Source organism: Tachypleus tridentatus, chromosome 9 (genome assembly GCF_004210375.1).
Source record: "Tachypleus tridentatus isolate NWPU-2018 chromosome 9, ASM421037v1, whole genome shotgun sequence".
Classification (NCBI taxonomy): Eukaryota; Metazoa; Arthropoda; class Merostomata; order Xiphosura; family Limulidae; genus Tachypleus; species Tachypleus tridentatus.
The window spans coordinates 54,296,541-54,318,291 of record NC_134833.1 but is presented as its reverse complement, the minus strand read 5'-3'; the positions used below and the strand labels follow the sequence as shown (position 1 = coordinate 54,318,291).

The 21,751-nt window shown below is 33.7% G+C and overlaps 1 protein-coding gene and 1 long non-coding RNA gene across 3 annotated transcripts in view; one reads left to right on the top strand and one right to left on the bottom strand.

Annotated features, from left to right (window-relative positions):
- LOC143225266 (uncharacterized) overlaps window positions 1-2,669 on the bottom strand; it is a 26,435-nt gene extending 23,766 nt beyond the window's left edge. Inside the window, exon 1 of the mRNA XM_076454350.1 lies at window positions 1,762-2,669. Coding sequence (XP_076310465.1) covers window positions 1,762-1,965 — 204 coding nt within the window. The 5' untranslated portion in view covers window positions 1,966-2,669. The remainder of the gene's footprint in view (window positions 1-1,761) is intronic.
- On the top strand, window positions 650-21,751 carry LOC143225268 (uncharacterized). Of its 2 annotated transcripts, XR_013013759.1 has the most exons (4): window positions 650-783; window positions 1,274-1,465; window positions 5,113-5,261; window positions 20,015-21,751. It is a non-coding gene; the product is annotated as an uncharacterized LOC143225268 (long non-coding RNA). The 2 variants fall into 2 exon arrangements; XR_013013758.1 differs by lacking the exon at window positions 1,274-1,465.

The following is a 21,751-nucleotide window of genomic DNA, read 5'->3' as shown; positions in this document are numbered from 1 at the left end:
TGGCCATACTTAGCCAGCATGAATAATACTGGTGAATAATGAGTGAGTTATGTTGGGCAATAATGCGTATGAGAAAACAATGTTAAGCAGTTTCTGTGTGATAATTAGCCGTTAACGTTTTACTTATTATTAATTACTAACTTAAAACAAGTTCATACATGTGTCAGTATTTCAGATCTTCCCTTCTCCTGTACTCATTTACATGTTAAAAATACTTCTTCTCTTACACAATTGAGTCCGTTTTTCTGCACCCTCACCACGTGTTAGGATATTTATTTAACCCTAAAAAACGGTACGTCATGCCTACTCTAACTTGGGCTACCTTTTACAGCTAGTAAATCACGAGAGATGCGGAGTTAAGTTGAAGAGCAGTTCCTTGTACGTCCGGTGTATATTCGTCAACAAGTCTACCAACAGTGTGTGCATCTCGGTATCTCATCATGACACACTCAAATTATAATTATGCAGGTCATTTACCGTAACACTTGTTCCATATTACGCTGCTGAAGTTCTGGAATGTTTTGGCGCACTTTTACCCAACCGTTCGGGGAAATGTTTTTGCACGCAACATGCTTCTCTCTTGTGAAACAATTATGTACATTTTTATACACCAACAATTTGTTTAAATTAATCACATAAACTTGTACGCCAACGTTCACAGCACTTAACTAATCGCCTTAGTGGAAAAGACAGTAGTTTCTCTTTGAAAAACATAACTACCAATTGTAAGATTATTTCACCTTTAACCATTTCGTGAAGTATATGAGAAAGCATGTGATGCAAGTAGGTGTAAGACTTCATAGTGTTGAAATCTTTTACTTTTTTTACTGTTGATTTTACCTGCAAAAATACACGCATAAAAACCTAGCGCCAAGTTATAAAGAAAATGTACGAATTGGTTAACCTGTGACCTGTTGCTTGTTGTTATCACAGGAAAAAAATCAGTTCATTACCAAATAATGAAAAATATGTGCGAACCAGGTAAGTAATTAGAATTAAGGGAAAAAAGAAGATTGGTCAGTTATAATAGGTTATTTTACAGGGGAAAAAAAATGGTTTACTTATGATTGGTTATTATAGAGGGGAGAAAGATGGGTCAGCAGCAAATAATGAATATGTAGTGAATTTAATAATTCACTATTATGAGGGGATTGGTCAGTGATAAATGAAAACAAACAGTTATAAATTGGATAACCTACGATTATTTTTATTATTGTCAGTTCTATTTTTGAATTTATTTATTCATTTATTTTATTGCCATTAACAAACGTAGGAAAAAAATTAAACGTATTGGAGAAGTGCAGAGTTACTACCAAACCACGTTTATCCAAAGCGAGCATTTTAACAAAAGGGACTACTTGTGTGTATTTAAGCACATGACTACATAAAGTTCTGCCCACCAGAGGTGTCGAAACCCGGTTTCTAACGTTGGAAGTCCGCATGCATACCGTTGTGTCACTGTGGGGTGAGCAAAAAAATTATACTATACAGTTAATATGTGTTAAAAATATTAACGAATAGGGTTAAAATGTACGAAGAAAAGTAACGTATAGACGATGACAAGAAACCCACTTGAAATAAAAATGTATTCTCAAGACAACCGTCTTGAGTATGAGTATTAGTACTTTGATTAAAATAAAGTACAGAACAACGTTTCGATCTTTGTAGGGCATCTTCAGGTTGACAAATAGTTAACTTTTAGTTTTAAGTTATCAGTTGGTAGTTTTTTGTTGTTTTTTTTTCAGAATGGTATATACTTACATCGTTGTCGTGAAGAACACTGTAGACTTCTAGTCTATCAAGTCGTATTGTGCCCTGGAATGGAGAAAACGTGGTTCCTTGTGGTATCAATTGGTTACTCCAAACTTTGACACCCATTTCGTACAAACTGTTAGCATTCTTTTCCGTATTCACAGTGCTCAAAACTAGGCTAAACTCGGGTGGTATAAGAACACAGGTCTCCATTGTGGAGCAGTCAACAAAATCATGTAATGAAAGTCCAACGTAAAATGTAAATACTTGTTTAAAGTACAAGAAATGTCTATAAATAAAATGTTTCTAGCTAGTTGAAGATTTCTTTTTCCTCGCCATTCAGCCAAATCTATTGCATATCTTCCACGTAATTTAAGAGCACGTGCCTAAAAAAGACCCTAGCACTTCTCTTCATGGACACATTTGACCTGTTCTTCCAGTAGTGCAAGTTTTGAGGGTGACCATCCCGGCTCCTCCTTGCCTGGGACTGGTGCTCTGCCGCCAAATGATTGGCACGTTGAGCCCACCCCGCCCTCTTAGATTTAGCCTTCAGGGGCATGAGGTGCTCCAGATGATTGCCCAAAGCCAAGGCGGGACACTTCTGGAAAATGGGACGAGTCGTCTCGTGCATATATATATATAAAATAAAAGTCCATAACCGAGGAGGGCATTTCTGGCTATTAAGGTCCGAGAGACCAAAGTATGAGGAAAGGGCAGCTGTTTCTTTTCGGTTCAGTGCGCGTGCCATTGGAGGCTCGAGCCCTCTGCGTGAATAATTCTTCTCGCGCCTGACTCGAGTTAAACAGTGGCAGTAGCAATAGCTCTCCGCCTTTGTGACCTCACGTGGAACACGTCGGCAGGTGAATTCACGTGCGTTGACGTCCGTTCAAGAGGAAAAATTATCTGTGTTTTCTAGCTGTATATCATACAGTTGTCACTACTCGAAGATTATGCTGCCTGTTGTAAATGATTTTTTCACGATTGTTCTATCCAATGATATAACACAACACACGTAATGATAATTCAATGAGTTTACTAAAGTTATTCAGTATTAATAGATAAAATTAAAGTATAAGCTAGTTGCTATGGTATAGAATACCGACTATAGTGATTACAGCAAAACTCGGAATACTGTCCGGCGATTACAATAGATTGATTCATTATTTGGTGCCGCTAATAATAATAACTAACTTTTTTACAAGGTTAGAGGATTGTATATTAAACACGTATATAGAGAAGGACGGTTAAAACTTTCATTTTTATTAAATTCAGTAGTTAGTATGATTTACTACACAAGTACAACATTATTGATACTACAGTATTAAAAATATTATGTTGTTTTTGAAAAAGGTTCTTATTTCAAAGTTCAAATACCCAAAACGTATTAAAATGAATAACGTGAACAGCTATTCTTGAATAATTTTTAGAGTGAAGAGTATGAAACGAAGGCCCCAAATGGTATAAGAGTCGAGGGATAAGTTCTTTTGTTTGTTTACAGTTCATTAACGTTTACAAATTGGAGTAATTATAGATCAAAGTTACGAAATACATTTGCCCCAAATTTTAATTGTATACCTTTAATAGCAGTATATAAAGAAACCCTTTTCTATATGGAATAATTACGAATACGGTATGAACCAGTGAATCTAAGAAATGTTAACCTTTATATAAAAACAGTCCTATTGAATTACATTTGTCCTGTTTAAGGAAATTTATATTTCTCATATAAAATAGCTCAGGAACCCTTCCATTTTTTCTTCTTTTATAATAATTGAGGACCAAGCATAGTCCAAAAGCTAGTATTGGGAATTAGAAGATTGATGGTTCGTGTCCGATTCCAGCTAAGACGAGATGTGAGTGCTGTAAGAGTAGTGGTAAAATTCCATTATTTAATTAGTAAAGAGTTACCTTAGAATTAGCGGTTGCTGCTATTCGCTATGTAGATATCTTTTCTCAACTAAAAATTGGAGACAGTCTTACACAAATAACCTCGTTAAATTTTACTTGAAAATCCAAAAGATTTTAAAAATAAATAAAATGACAACCATATTAAGTATTTTCTTTTGGTTGTGCTTATTACTAGACTCGGTGTAAAGACATAATAAGGAAGGAGTGAACTTATTTTTTTCACGTACAATACACAGGGAATCCCAGCAGTAAGTATTGGGAATAATTTCAGTATATGTAGGTTTTTGTTTAGATTTCACGCGTGAGTCTTATATTATTAGTAATTCACAAGCAGTTCTATGCATAAATTGTTTTTTTAAACAAGTTTTAAAAAATTCAGTAGGATCCATAAAACTGACATCGGTGATTTCTTGGCTCAAAGTATCTGGCCCCTCAGTGGCACAACAGTATGCCTACAGACTTAGAACGCTAGAATTCAGGTTTCGATACCCGTGGTGGGCAGAGCACAGATAGCCTATTGTATAGCTTTGTGCTTAATTACAAACAAAAACATAAGTTAAAGAGCTGCTTGCTCCGAAAGGAGAAACGCGTGTCCAAATCTAATCCAGCTTAAGTTTTAACTTTTTTAACCACAGAATATACACGTATATATATTTAATGTCACATTTGGCTCACATTTAGACTTTTTCAGTGTTTAAAAAAAACACAAAATGTCTGACAAATTCTGAATTTCTTTTGTATTTTATATTTCCCAGTTTAGATTTCTTAGTTTTATCTCAAATTAATTTCTTACATACAAGTGATCGTATATTATAAATTAATTTCAAAACCATTGTTTCAACGTATAATATTCATAAAAGGTTTACAAATAATAGTCATTTATATGAAGATGCGAAAAGGGTGAAAAAGAAAAGTTTATATCAATAAATATTCAATCGCTTTACATCACAAATAATTGTTTAAATTTCAAGAAACAAGAAATTGGAAGATATTTTAATAAAGGAATATCTTAAGAAAGTAGCTATATTCATTCCATCCAAACTCGGTAAAGCTTATACTAAGTATTATATACAAAGCGCCAAAAATTAGTTTCCAATACTCGCGGCGGGTGGAGGACAAACAGCTCATTTAGGTAGCTTTGCGCTTAACAATAAAAAATACTAAATATTATATTTAATGTATAGTAAAAGATAAAAACTATTGTGACTCCATCTAGCCAAGTTTGTATAATTTATACCAAATATGATATTTACACCATAGTAAAAATAGAATTTATTGATTTCCATTAATCTTTTATGTAGCTGATATACAGTTTTTTACTTAATTTATCGTAGAAGAAAGAACTCTTATTACACTATCTACCATCAAATGTATTACCTTGAAACTGTATATGTAAGAAGTTCTACTTAAGTGAATGCGTGTTACTTCACGTGTAAGTATTTTTTATTCCAGTCTTTAAATCAGTACCACTCCTCATGTTTGTCCGGTGAACAGTCTGCTAACTAAAGATTGAAGTAGTTATAGCAGTAAGTCATGGAGTCTGTAACAAATTAACTGGAAGAGAAGGAAGAAAAGTGAGGCGAAAGATATCTAAACGCCAGGTGAGTGTGGATAATGATTTAGGATGGAATCAGGGCTAGCTTTAATAAGTCGTTAGGTAGTACCATACATTTACCATTCAGGCAATTGGCCGAAAGTAACCCTCGAGGCTTAAAATTGATTAAGCTAGATGTGTCGTATGGACAGCTGTTTACTTTCGGCTATTTAGCTTTCACCAGCTTTGACATAAAGAGAGGAATGATACTGTATGTTTACTACGGCTTTGATAAGTATGATTGTTACCAAACTGGATAATATTCAATGCATTTTAATTAGTCGAGTCTGCTGCATTTCTCTTTTGTTCCTTGGCTTTTTACCTACCATAATAAATAGTGTCAGCTATCAAGGCAATTATCTGTATGGGTGTGTTTTATACAGACGAAATTAGAAAAATAAACCGAAACGAGGAATTTATCGTTGGTGCTCAAGTACAAATGATAAATTTGCGTTTTTTTCAAATGTAACTTTTGAATTTCGAGTTTTTGGTCAACCTTACAGTAAAGCTTTAGATTCGAAATATGAAACTTTTGTAGTTAGATAAGAACTGCGAAGAAGATATGAAAAAATGAAATAAAAATCTGTTTGGAAGATTCTAAACGAAATCTACATAACAAATACCTCAGATTGGAATACAATTTGTTGGGTGAAAGGTTTGCGTGTATATCAACACGAAACTTGGTGATCGATCTATTCTGTGGTTAACTAACATTAGTTTTTCGGTAGTATCTATGGGCGCCATCTGACGATATAAACCACTCTTAATTAAGGGTTTTTTTAAAGCATAAAAAATGTATGCAAAAAAAAAAGAACATATAACTAAAAAGAAAATAGTTTTGTTAGAAAAATAACACTTTTAAATATTTAACAATGAATTTTTTGTTTCACTTTGTATTCAGCTCAGTTAATGAAGTTAAAAGTGTATTTGTATTAGAATTATTACAATATTATCTTTCTGCACAAACGGTCATAATTCTTGTTCATTGTATCGATTACAAACTTGTTTCAAAATATATTTTGTTTTACGATTTAATGAAATAGATGATTTTTTTCTTTTGTAAAATGTGGTCACTGATAAGAGTTCAGGTATATATTTTTTGCATATTACCAAAGAAGGGTTCAGATGATAATTCCTGGAATGGAAATGGTATTCTATAAAGATGGGATGAGATCTTTGAACATTTTCATTCTTAGAAAAATAAGGGTAAGTGATAGCGTTATTGTTTTGAGTGTCCATAGGATTGAGCCTTTGATTTCTTTGTGTTGTATTCTATTGTGTAGATAATATGATGAAAGGACACACGTTTCAGAATTGGAGACGACAAGCTAGGCACCATTTAATACAATTTCAGTTTTCTAACAGGGCAATTGACTTATGAAATGAGTTCCCTTCAGGGGAGGTAGAGGCCAGAACTTTACAGGCGTTCAAGAGGGTAATCGATTGTTTCCTGAAAACTAAAGGGTGGGATTTTATTTTTCCCAAGGGTGGGTGTGTAAGGCCAGCCTTGAAGGACCAAGGGGAGCCATGTTGTCCAAGTTATTCTCACTCATCTGCAAGTGTTTATTGACGTGATAATAGTCTTATCTCATTCCCCATTGTAGAGATACATTGTGTAGGAATGGAGACAGAAACATATCAAAGAAACGAAATGTATCTTTTGGAGTTTCATTCCCGTTCTTGTAAAATTATTTTCACACACACACACACAACTCTGATAGATTCGTAAACTGTAAAATATATGTATATGGGTGTAGTTTAGGGGTGCATTCGTACATCCTTGCCTACATGCATGCTGTGTATATTTAAATATATTAAGGTAAAACTGTTCTCACTTTGAAGTAATACTGTCGCTTAGTCCATTTCAGAATAAAGTTTGAATTGTTCTTTGTTTTTATCACATTTGTCGCTTAGTCCATTTCAGAATAAAGTTTGAATTGTTCTTTGTTTTTATCACATTTGTCGCTTAGTCCATTTCAGAATAAAGTTTGAATTGTTCTTTGTTTTTATCACATTTGTCGCTTAGTCCATTTCAGAATAAAGTTTGAATTGTTCTTTGTTTTTTATCACATTTGTCGCTTAGTCCATTTCAGAATAAAGTTTGAATTGTTCTTTGTTTTATCACATTTGTCGCTTAGTCCATTTCAGAATAAAGTTTGAATTGTTCTTTGTTTTTATCACATTTGTCGCTTAGTCCATTTCAGAATAAAGTTTGAATTGTTCTTTGTTTTTATCACATTTGTCGCTTAGTCCATTTCAGAATAAAGTTTGAATTGTTCTTTGTTTTTATCACATTTGTCGCTTAGTCCATTTCAGAATAAAGTTTGAATTGTTCTTTGTTTTATCACATTTGTCGCTTAGTCCATTTCAGAATAAAGTTTGAATTGTTCTTTGTTTTTATCACATTTGTCGCTTAGTCCATTTCAGAATAAAGTTTGAATTGTTCTTTGTTTTTATCACATTTGTCGCTTAGTCCATTTCAGAATAAAGTTTGAATTGTTCTTTGTTTTTATCACATTTGTCGCTTAGTCCATTTCAGAATAAAGTTTGAATTGTTCTTTGTTTTTATCACATTTGTCGCTTAGTCCATTTCAGAATAAAGTTTGAATTGTTCTTTGTTTTTATCACATTTGTCGCTTAGTCCATTTCAGAATAAAGTTTGAATTGTTCTTTGTTTTTATCACATTTTGAGAAAGCTTCTTTTTCTGATTGGGTTTAGCGATAAGTTTACGAACTTACAAGCTAAAAATCTGAGGTTCGATTCTCTGCAGTGGACAGTGCTCATATAGCTATTTTTATAATTAAATGATTGTAGACTTATTGATAACGGCTTACATTATGTTGTGTTTGTTTTATAATGACCCTGTTGAACAAATGCCATACGATATCATGTCGTTCATTAATAACAGAAATTTATAATTGGGTAGAGAACTTATGACTAGTACCAAACCCCTACATAGAATTACAAGTATGCTTACACTAAGTCATAAGTTGTTTCTAGTTATCGTTTTCATTGATGTCTTCGTACTTATAAGAACGTTTGAATAATATATGGTAACAAACATATTAAAGTTCATGGTCAGGTGAACAAGATCTCGCTGATAGCTCTCTACTTATTAGAACGCTAACATAATACTTGCTGATCAACACATCAAAGGTCATGGTCAGGTAAACAAGGTCTCGCTCATGTCTCTCTATTTATGAGAATGCTAACAGAGTGTTGACTAACACATTACAGAGAATAGTCAGTCGAACAATGTCAGGTTGATTTAATTTCGTTTTACACTGAATTGTGTGTTCTGAGTATCGTTGTAAGAGTTGCTTTTCCAACCAACGAGTGGGTAATAAAATTAGATATAAAAATTTTGTCAGAAACTAAATAAACAACCTACTTTACTAAATACAGTTCTGTCGCACATTTCAAATAAGGCGTAAATAACAGCTTTAGTTATAGGGTCTAGGTAGATTTAAAGTTAATATAATAGTTTTGAAAAACAAAAGTTTAACATTCGAAAACAAAAGATCTAGTCTAGGAGATATATTGTCTTTGTGTTGTGTGTGTTTTATTACAGTAAAGCCACATTGACTATCTGCTTTGTTCACTGAGAAGAGTCGAACCTCTGATTTTAGCGGGAGGCCATATGTTGTAAATTTTATCTTATGCACACACACACATATATATACCCTTTAGAAGTTCGCTCCCAGTGGCAATTATGAAGACTTACATTGCTAAAGTTTGGGTTTCAATACCCATGATGGGCACAGCACAGATAGTACATTATGTACTACAGTGTGTGTTACGTTGCGCTTAGTAACAAAGAGAGAAATAAACAAGTAAAGCTTTCAGATATACAAGTTCACGAAACAACCCAATGGCGTTTTGCAGTTATGGACCAAATGATTTATGGTAAATTTTACAAAATTAAGATTTCTCCGGAAAATTTGTTGTTAATACACTTTTTAAGTTAAGTTTATCCGAACTTAATTAGCGCTAAGTTTTACCGTGAAATATTATGAAGGAAACATTCATCAATTTTTTGTTCTTTGTTTGCTTCTTTTTATTATTAGAAGTTGTTCTATCCGAGTGTGGGTATGTTTTCTTTTAGCAAAGCCAAACGGGTTATCTGTTGAGACCACCGAGGGGAATCGAACGGCTGATTGTAGCGTTGTTAATCCATAGACTTACCGCTGTACTAGCGGAGGACTGTTCTATTTGACTCCAAGTAGATTAACGTACCTCTCGTGGCTCAGCGGTACGTCTCAAGACTTATGATACTAAAAATAAGGCTTAGATCCCTTCAGAGGGAAGAACACAAATAGCCTAGTGTGAAGTTTTAATGCTAAAGAATGAACAAATAAGATACACTCGCAGAAACGTGATACTACACATTATCAAGAAACGCATATTTATTCAATAGGTTTGAAAGACTGTTCATCTGTGTTGTTTGATATCGCACACAAACAATTGATATACCTTATGGTTTATTGGAATCAGTCGTTCTAACTGATACTTTATGGTTTACCGGGATCAACCTAACTCAACACCTTATGGTTCACTCGGATAAACAAGCAGTTGTTGCTATTGACTTTCCGTTGTTTTTTTTTTTTTTTCAACTGACCAAGAGTGGTATTCAAAACAGAATGGATTACAGTAACTCGATTCGAGATCTCATATTCTGAGTTAACGTGATTTAATGCTTAATTATAATTAAACAAACATTCCGAAAAATTACGTATTTAGTTATCAGCACTACTTTAATCATCGTAACTTTCAATAGTATCAGAATAAAAAAAAAAATGGGACTTTCAAAAAACTTGGCCCGGCATGGCCAGGTGGGTTAAGGCGCTAGACTCGTAATCTGAGGGTCGTGAGTTCGAATCCTTGTCACACCAAACATGTTCGCCCTCCCAGCCGTGGGTGCGTTATAATGTGATAGTCAATCCCACTATTTGTTGGTAAAAGAGTAGCCCAAGAGTTGGCGGTGGGTGGTGATGACTAGCTGGCTTTCCTCTAGTCTTACACTGCTAAATTAGGAACGGCTAGCGCAGATAGCCCTCGTGTAGTTTTGCGCGAAATTCAAAAACAAAACAACCAAATTCAGAACACTTCAATCCACACACAGTCAGCAAAAACATTAATATTAGATTTGCATTATAAAGCTCTAAACATTAGTCATTTGAGAAACTGTGTAGTCTCTTAATTTTTACGTACATTTACAACTATTTCTTATATGAATCAAAATCCAAAATTATACGTATGGGGTTTTTATTCTTTTGAAATCACCATAGAGTACTGACATTAATTTAAGCGTGTGAATAATATTATTACATTGCGCTTAGTTCATTTTCTGATATCATATAGCGGATCGACAGTTTAATGACCGAAAGAATATGTTAGATTCATTTTCTTTCTCACCAAATGTAAAATTAAAAAGGAAATATGTGATGTAGAGACATACTGCATTCCTTGATTGGCCATACTATCTGTTACGGCCTGTAGTCTCGCCTATTCAGGGCTCACCAGTAATTTAGGTTAGGGTATGGTGAATTAATAATGACTCTAAAACCCCTTGGGTATTATATAGACATCATAATTACAAGAGGCCTAACTGTATTTCTCTGGTTTGCTGACTCAAGCTGCTCTGATGAGCGTTGAATAGGCGAAATTGCAGCTACAAAAGAAGGTACAGCCAATCGAATAATGCACTAGGCCTTACGTCACTGATTATCTTTTTAATTTTATTTTCAGTGGAAATGAAAGTAAATCTGAAAAACGCAGAAATAAACTCATTTTTGTACTCTTAATTCTGGTCGGAGACGCTACTCAAGTAGATCTAGGACTTAACAACAACTAACCAACCAGATGTTCCCTCAACACAAGGTTAGGAAAGGTCTATTGGTTCCCCGTCTCTCATGATTTTTGTGCCACTAAGTATTAACTGTTCTGAGACAGAAATAATTAGTAAATTCTCCAACAATATGTGTACTTTAATAACAAAATAGCAGGTTTTCTTAAGTAGTATGTATGTCGTTTCTTATAAGTTGTTATGCCTTAAAAATGCTTCTTCGATTGGAATTACGTAGGCAGCTTTGTAGTGAGATTGTTTTTGTATAATTGAAAATTTCGTAAGGCTGATAAAATACTTGCGTCGTTACTTACGCCCTTCGCTAGTACAGCGGTAAGTCTCCGGAATTACAACGCTAAAATCAGGGGTTCGATTCCTCTAGGTGGGCTCATCAGATAGCCCGATGTGGTTTTGCTATAATAAAAACACACACACACACACACGTTACGTACGAACATACGTTGGTAAAAAAAAGTGTGAGCATTCATTTAGTTGTTTTCTGTTTACGTATTTTCGTTTTCATAAAATACGGGTATAATTAAGTACTGAACTTAAACAACAAAAGTAAGAGATTTCATTAAACACTTATTAAGGATTGAGCATTTTATTTGATGTTAAAATATAAAGTTTGTTATACTGAAGCTGTTATATAGTTATAAACATTGACTGATGTTGTTATACTGACATCATTAAGTTGTTATAAACATTGACTGATGTTGTTATACTGACATCATTAAGTAGTTATAGGCGTTGACTGATGTTGTTATACTGACATCATTAAGTAGTGAGAGCTTTTCACTGATCATGTTATGCTGACATCATTAAGTAGTTATAGGCATTGATTGGTGTTATAGTGTCATTATTAAGTAGTTATAGGCATTGACTGACGTTGTTATACTGACATCATTAAGCAATTATAGGCATTGACTGATGTTGTTATACTGACATTATTAAGTAGTGAGAGACCTTCAATGATGCTTTATACTAACGTTATTAATTAGCGAGAGACTTTTACCGATACTGTGATGCTGACATCATTACGTAGCAATAGACATTTACTGATAATGTTATATTGACATCATTAAGTAGTTATAGGCATTGACTGATGTTGTTATACTGATATTATTAAGTCGTGAGAGACTTTTACTGATAATGTTATGCTGACATCATTATGTAGCTATAGACATTTACTAATAACGTTATATTGACATCATTAAGTAGTTATAGGCATTGACTGATGTAGTTATACTGACATTATTAAGTAGTGAGAGATTTTCACTGATCATGTTATGCTGACATCATTAAGTAGTTATAGGCATTGATTGGTGTTATACTGTCATTATTAAATAGTTATAGGCATTGTCTGATGTTGTTATACTGACATTATTAAGTTGTTATAGGCATTGACTGATGTTGTTATACTGACATCATTAAGTTATTATAGGCATTGACTGATGTTGTTATACTGACATCGTTAAGTAGTTTTAGGCATTGACTGATGTTGTTATACTGACATCATTAAGTCGTTATAGGCATTGACTTGTGTTGTTATACTGACATTATTAAGTAGTGAGAGATTTTCACTGATCATGTTATGCTGACATTATTAAGTAGTGAGAGATTTTCACTGATCATGTTATGTTGACATCATTAAGTAGTTATAGGCATTGACTGACGTTGTTATACTGAAGTCATTAAGCTTGTTTTGTTTGTTTTTGGAATTTCGCACAAAGCTACTCGAGGGCTATCTGTGCTAGCCGTCCCTAATTTAGCAGTGTAAGACTAGAGGAAAGGCAGCTAGTCATCACCACCCACCGCCAACTCTTGGGCTACTCTTTTACCAACGAATAGTGGGATGACCGTAACATTATAACGCTTCCACGGCTGGGAGGGCGAGCATGTTTGGCGCGACGCGGATGCGAACCCACGACCCTCAGATTACGAGTCGCACGCCTTAACGCGCTTGACCATGCCGGGCCTCATCATTAAGCAGTTATAGGCATTGACTGACGTTGTTATACTGACATCATTAAGCAGTTATAGGCATTGACTGATGTTGTTATACTGACATTATTAAGTAGTTATAGGCATTGACTGATGTTGTTATACTGACATTATTAAGTAGTGAGAGACCTTCAATGATGCTTTTGTACTGACATTATTAAGTAGTGAGAAACTTTTACCGATACTGTGATGCTGACATCATTATGTAGCAATAGACATTTACTAATAATGTTGTATTGACATCATTAAGTAGCAATAGACATTGACTAATAATGTTATATTGACATCATTAAGTAGCAATAGACATTGAATAATAATGTTATATTGACATCATTATGTAGTTATAGGCGTTGATTGATGTTGTACTGACATTATTAAGTTGTGAAAGACTTTCACTGATCATGTTATGCTGATATTATTAAATAGTTATAGGCATTGATTGGTGTTATACTGTCATTATTAAGTCGTTTTACGCGTTTACTAATCTAGTAAAAACTGATAAATGATACTAATTTTACAGAACTATATATATAGATGACTATATATATAACTATATCTAGGAACATGATTACATTTTCTAATCAGTTAAATGTAAAGTTTCAAGTTTGCATTATTATACAATACATAGATATATGTTGGAAAAAATCAACATCTTAAATTATCATAGTAAAGTTGTTTACTCATTGGAAGAAGTCCTCCATGGCTCAGCGGGAAGTCTGAAAATCTTATAATGCTAGAAATCGCGTTTCGGCGCTAGACATAGAAAAAAAACTTAGGTTTCCAACCCATTGTGTATGCCTGTGTTTATCAACAAAAAATATTATATCCCAACACTTTACGACTTAACAGTTGTCTTTTGAAAAATAAATGCACTAAAATAAGACGATTAACTACTGAAAATCATAATTTGTGATAGTTGTGCCATCTACGAAGAGATTATATAACTGTTGTAAAGAATTATTTTTTTAACTTTCTCAAGTAGCCGTTGTAAGTGTTCACAAATTAATACAAAATGACGTACTAAATAATGAATAGGCAATAAATCAAATTTGATATTAACCAGCTTGATTTAAAAAAAAATCCTGTTATTATATAATTTAATATTCAATAATAAACTAGAAAATACAGAGGTTGGGTATGTTCTATCAAAATGATTTTGGCGACTCACAATGTCATAACACTTCATTTCACCATGCGTGTTGACCTTTATCAGAGATTGTGCGTTTTGGCCACAGCCGTACAGCATAGTTTCTATTGTAAAAGGTTCAGTCGTAATGGTGCCATTTCAAAGCATATATATCTTCCGTGTAGGCATTGTACAATCTGTCTGGTGTATGGTGTATGAAAACAACGGTTTATCAGTTCCCACTTGCATACTTCTATTACATAGTCGTTTATAGGTATTGCGTTTGGATACTTGAACGATATTTTTCGTTTTGAATAACAAATACGTTTTTCATTCTCTAACTGCTTGGAGTATGAGACAGATGAACTGATATGTTGTGCGAGAAACTTACATATATATATGTGTAATTTGTGTCACTTTTACAGACAAACAGGTACTTTTTTAATTATGTTGCCTGGGACATGTGGATGACTTTTACCACTAATTTTTGTATTCGTTGGTTTTCTTCTTTTACAAGATTCCACAGTTTGCTTGCATGACTGGGGTGCGACTAGTTACAGGTCTCTCTCTGGATGGTCCTGGTACACCAAATTTATCGATATTCGCTTGTTTACGATGCGATTAAGTAAGAGGCATTCCTATCTTGGAAATTTGAAATCTTTGATCTGACTAAATCTTTATGGTTTAAGTGCATGAATATTCTATGTTGGAAATTGTTGTTGCACACTTGTCTCATAAAGGTAACTTTTGCACAGTGATGATCAGTCGACTAGCTGATTTTCACACCTAAATTGTTTTCTTTTTAACATTACTTACTCAATCCTCTTATAATACCTTTTACTTCCAACTTCAAGTCCATAAAATATAAAAATGAAGCAATTCGAATAAAGGAATTTTGAAACTTTGAAAATATTCTGATTAAAAGATTCCAATTGTCAACTTAAATAAAACCATTAAGCACGTTTTATTTGTTTTCCGCTTTTTATTTCCATATTTAAGTTTACACCATTTTGAATATCGTATATTTCCAGGAGTCAGTTTCCTTATCCTCATCTAACTTTATGCTAAAATGTAACTTTAACGTTTAAGAACATGTTTCTGCCTTTGATGGATTAACCTATAATCCCGGTTGAATTTCTTTATAAATATTTTAGAACATTTAGGTTCTGAACATATGCTTGGCCTGATTATGCAGACAAGAGAACTCATAAGGAGAGATTATAAATTACACCTGAATTTATGAAATGCAATTTCTGAGTCGTTTTGACATACGTCAAAGTGCTTTCTTTCCCCAACCCGGAGTCGTCTTTGACATACGTCAGAGTACTTTCTCCCCCAACCCGTAGTCGTCTTGACATACGTCGAAGTGCTTTCTTCCCCCAACCCAGAGTCATCTTGACATACGTCAAAGTGCTTTCTTCCCTCAACCCGGAGTCGTCTTGACATACGTCGAAGTGCTTTTTCCCCCAACCCGGAGTCGTCTTGACATACGTCGAAGTGCTTTTTACCACCAACCCAGAGTCATCTTGACATACGTCGGAGTGCTTTCTTTCCCCAACCCGGAGTCGTCTTGATATACGTCAAAGTGCTTTCTTCCCACATTACGATCTTAGTCTCATCCAATTAGGAATTTTTTTTTTTTATACACCAAGAAATTTATACACCCGAGGTAATTAATCCAGTCAGTAACAATATAAAACAAGAATGTTTAGTAACAGAGATTCGAACTCGCACCTGTATGTATTTTACTTAAAATAATGGTCAATGTCCATTCTTTAAATTTTAAACAGATTAACGTTTCTTATTTGTGTATTGATTAAAGAAATTCATTTTTTTACTGTAAAAAATAACTAGAATTACCATAAACGTTATCTAGGACAAAGAAGAACTCTTTTCACGGGCGTGTCCAAGCGATTAGACTTTGATTCTGTAAATTCTTTCTTGTTATCCATTGTCTAGAAAATGACCTTTCTCACTTTGAGGCTGTGAAAACACAATAAAAGTGATAATCAAATCCCTTTATTCTATCAGGCTAAAGAATATTGTGAATCGGTGGTCTGACTCATTTTCTTACTTTTACTGTCAGTTCAAAACAAAGGAAATGAACCTTTCGTGTGTGGTTTTTTTTGTCATATTGTGAAACAATAAAACAAACAAAACATAAAGAGTAAATACATGAAAAAGAAGGTGGAAAAACAAACACAAATTCATATTCTTTACAGCACAAACAGTTCTTTGAAAGTCATCTACCAGTCGATGGACGGAAACGTTATAGCTTTGCAGTAGTCTACGCTTTGGTTAGTAAAACTAATAAAAATCTAAGTTAGATATAAATAACAAATATGAAATGGGTCAAAAGACCAAATAAAATCCTTATATTTATTTAGTAATCTAGATTTGAAACATTGAATTCAGGCCTGGCATGGCCAGGTGGTTAAGGCACTCCAATCATAATCTGAGGGTCGCGGGTTCGAATCCGCGTATACCAAACATGCTTGACCTTTTAACCGTGAGTGCGTTATAAGGTGACGGTCAATCTCCCTATTCGTTGGTACACGAGTTGGCGGTGTGGTGGTGATGACTACTTGCCTTTCCTCTAATCTTACACTACTAAATTAGAGATAGTTAGTGCAGATGGCCCTCGTGCAGCTTTGCGCGAAATTCAAAACAGACCTTTGAATTTATCTTTGTTTCTTAATAGTCTTGTTTCTTAAGTAAGGAGAATAAATGTATGAGAAAGTTCACGATGGATAATTTAATTATTTTGTAATCTATATCTGAACCTCTGAATTTAAAGTTGATGCTTCGTGATAGTCTATTTTTTTTAGATAATAAGAATGAATATGTGGGGCAAAGTTCACGATGGATAATTGTGATTTGTTTGAGGAAAACGAAGTTTCTTTAGCCTTTATGGCACTTGCGGCAAAATTATCTGCAGAAATAGTCTTAATTATTTCGCGAATAAGAGTCGTCATATCTTAAGTTATTGTTTTGAATGTATCATTTTAAAGAAATAAACACTCAAATAACAAGGCTAATGCACTGAACACTGAAATTCAAAGGTTTTCTATGTAAGTTTGGTCAATAGTATTAAATATTTTCCTTTTTATGATGGACTAGTATGGTTGGTGATTAAGGCACTCGATTCACAATTTGTGGGTACTGGGTTCTAATCCTGCCATTGAACAGAATAGTTCTTTTAAACCTGGGAACGGAGCTATAGTGTGACGGTGAGTCCCACTATTCGTTTCTAAAGAGTAGCATAAGAATTGACGGTAGGAGGTGTGGACTGCTTTCTCTCTCCTCTATCAAAATTAGGAACCGCTAGCGCAGATAACCATCGAGTAGCTTTGGGCGAACTTTAAAAAAAAACAAATAAATAAACCCTTTTTTACTTAATTCTGGTTATGGAGTGAGGTTTAAGTTATTAGAGCTGTGTGTAAGAATTTAACCTTCAAGACGCCATTTGAATTCTAGCAATGGAATAAGTTTAGCTAGGCTCAAGCAAGCCAGACATCAGCTTCATACTTAACTCTTATGACAGTCAATTATTTGAGCTTCGCTCGTTTACATTAATACTGTAAACAATTATTTTCTTCGCCTTCTTAGCCTTTCTTAAGATATATTCAACCACAATTGAAACGTCCTGTCTATTTATCATCATCAAATAAACCAGTAATTTAGTTATTTTGTTAAAAAGTGGGAAGGAATATGATTTATACTGAATAAAGTGATACCAACTTTCAGCTGAAGTCAACTTACGTTAAGCAAAGCAAACATACTTTCTGTTCAAACAAAATAATTTGAACAAGTTTGGACTGCATGTTTTATTCGTAATGACTGTAATCAAGTTTGCCTGTAGTTAACAGTGTATCATTAAAAACAAATTTCCAGTCCACGACTTTTCAAAGAGTTTCGTACGGATGATCTTAGAGTGAGAATTGCTTTTAGCACGGCCGTTTATATAAAACTAGTTAGATTAGGCTTTCATTGTAAACGTATATAGATCTAATGTTGTGACATAGAAACGTGACAAGCTACATTTCATAAATTGTAAACGACTAGTTAATATATAGTATTGTAAATACGAGCCGTTGTGAGTTGTAGATATGAACAGTAACACAAATAGAATTTTTTAAAGGTTGTTTTCTTGTTTAATTCACAAGGTTACTGTTAACTGTTTCTTAGTATGAAGTATACAAACTTGGCGTACGTCACTTCAAGAAGGTAAAAAACAAAACTCTAAATTTAAAATTATTATTTTTTAAAAACAGCTTAACCTAAAAATGACTCTTTACCACTACAGTGGAATACCAACTTTTATTCAGGAATGTTTGTACTTAGTGCAGCATGCTTCGTATTATAGTGCGTATTTAATGTTTTCTTTTAACTTTCATCATTTTCTCATTTAGCGATACGAAATTGGTAATTTGAATAAAATACGTATCAGTGTGAAGGATATTGCGATAATAAATTAACACTACACTCAACAGATGGCGCTACAAGCAATTATATATTAATAGGGTTGCTATGATAATTGGAATGAAGTAAAGCATAACGAACACTAACTATGAAAGTGTATGAAAAGCCGTCTATATTTTCCTGATTGAAATTAATAATTTTCAGTGTGCCTGTGAGAACACGTCGACCCTAACTAGGCCTAATCGTTTTGGTTGAAGAAACAAAGTTACCAAATACTCCTCGCATTTTCAGTGGTAGGTGCGTTGTATGAGTAACAAGCAATTCTGGTATTCAGCCTCGAGTATCTTCACTTCAGGTTCCACATATCAGTATTTGAGACCACTATAAATGAGCCAGAAAATTCTCTTGTCTGGCCATTTATTCCATTGTTTGCATAAGATGTCTTTCAGGTGACGAAATAAGTAATACATATATGCCCTCTTTTTGGGCTTAATTATTGAATAAAAGGAAACTGTATTTTCATAGCATTCTATACATACATTGCTTGATCGTAATTCACATTTTATGGTTAACTGCGTATTCTGAAAAGCCAAAAAAATTATCTCTAAATGATTTTCTAAATGAAGTGATGCGGTGTGATACTTATGATGGCAGTATAAAGTTTTGACAGTAAAGTAAGTCACTGGCGATCACGAGCTCTTACATCTAAGAGTTTCGCAACTGAATTTGACCAAGTGAAGAATATTATGACTCCTCATAGCTGTTTGTTCCATATTTATGTACAAGTAATTATTAATATAAACACCATTTCTTAATTTAATCATAGCTGGCAAGTCAGGTTATATGTTGAGTCGTTTAATCAACAGATGGCACTAAAATAGCGTTTAGTTTTTAACTGATACAACAGCCAAACAGGTAACTGAAAATTAAGTTATTAACATTGTATTACACTGAATTCGTTATATTGATGAATGTTCTATTATTTGTTTCCATAAAGTTTATGTACAAAAATATTGGTTCTTAATCTTGGTTTCTGTGTTAATTGAAATTTTATTCGTATGTTGTGTATTTCTGAGACCATAGTTAGTTTCGTTTTCCTCACTGAAATGGTGCAAATCTTATGTACAGTGGTGTTGGTATTGATACTAACTGTTTTAAGATAATTTATTTGAACGAATGGAATTCTTCAGGGTTTGATTTTTTTCCGCTTACTTCTTTTAAAGAATTTCCCGTAACATTCTTGGAAAAATTAATACTGAGTTCAAGGCATAGGAAGAACGGAAATAATTATTTTAAAAACAAGAACAAAAGGCTTTTTATAATTTATTTTAATATCATAGGATGTATTGGTTTATTTTCTAGCACAGCCACACTGGGCTACCTAGTAAGTCAACTGTAGGGAATCGAACTACATCGGCTGATTTTCAACTATTACTTGTGGTCCTGCTATTGTTGTATTTTCGCTGGACTCTCTACTTATAATACAAAAAAAGTCAAGGATAAGAAATATTTAACTTTTATTGAAATATATATATATATATATAATAATAATACTTGTATTAAAATTTCAGCATAATGATAATGAATGATTCAACTAATACTGTACATTTATTGTGTTTATATTTCAAGAAAACATTTTTACAGATAAATGTGCTTACTACGGAAGAAACGACCTTTAAATGTCCTTCTATTTCTCGCTGTATTATTCATTTGCCTTTATCTATATAAATATACTACTAGTATTTGTTGTATGTCACTGTAAGTACTTTGCAAGATGTGAATGGAGGTTCACTAGGTCCGTATAAGGGTACATACAAATTCTGCGATTTACGGTTTTTGTGGACGTTTTGTTTTTGCCACTACTTCGCCCCCTGTAGATAAATATTCAACATATTTGATATAAAGGTTAGTTGAATCCATAAGGAGATACAAGGCAACGCCCCCCAGTGACTCTGCGGTATGTCTGCAGACTAACAACGCTAAAAACAGGGTTTCGATACCCGTGGTAGGCAGAGCACAGATAGCCCATTATGTAATTTTGTGCTTAATTCAAAACAACAAGATACAGGCAAACTTGCGTATTCACATTTTATGTTTTGCAGTTTTTATGGGCGTTTTTACGTTTTTTTTACAATTATATATAAGAGAAGCGACTTTTCATGACCTAAAATAATATTTCATTAATCATGAATTTATGGTACTTCCGTCCAGGGGACGGGTACTCTAGCTAGTATAAAAATAATGTTACACTCTAATATATAGATATATGTTTATCATATCCACAATATATTTTCTCTGAAACCAAGTTTGCAATACCAAAATTTTATTGAAAAGTTTGTATTTTAACATTGACCCTTGCCATACAGCTGAACTAGTTCTTCCCCCGTGAACGGTTTGATTGAGTGATTGTTTGGAATTTAAGTACAAAGATACGCAATGAGCGTATCTAGATCCGGTTTCTAGCCGTTTGAGTCCTCAGACATACCGCTATGCCATTGGAGAAGGGGGCTCCTTGAACGGGCAAACCATATTTCCATGAGGTTCCCCTGGAACAGATACGGTCAGTGTTTTGTTTGTCACCTGAAATCTTCGAGATTAAACAGCTGTTCCTCTGATTTCAAACCAATTTTATGCAAACAATACATAAAGGATACGTTTTGATTTGTCAGTCGTAATCCAAATACCTAAATTATTTACACTTCCAGCATCGCAACATTAAATACACTTCTTAACTTGAAATAAATTGGCTGTCATTCTCTGCTGGACATCATGTTACTTAAAAAAAACTATCGTTGCTAACCTCTAAACGAACCATAACAGATTTATTCCAGTTATTTTCAAAAGTAATCTCATCGTGTCCACTTTAAACAAGATCTATAAACTTTGTTCTAGTTGCACCCGTTTACATGTCTGTTTTAAACATGATGTATAATATTTATTCTAGTTGCACCCAATTACATGTCCCTTTCAAACAGAATCTATAATATTTGGTCTGGTTGCACCCGTTTTCATGCTTCTTTTAAACAGAATCTATAATATTTGGTTTGGTTGCACCCGTTTACATGTCCGTTTTAAACAGGATCTATAATATTTGGTCTG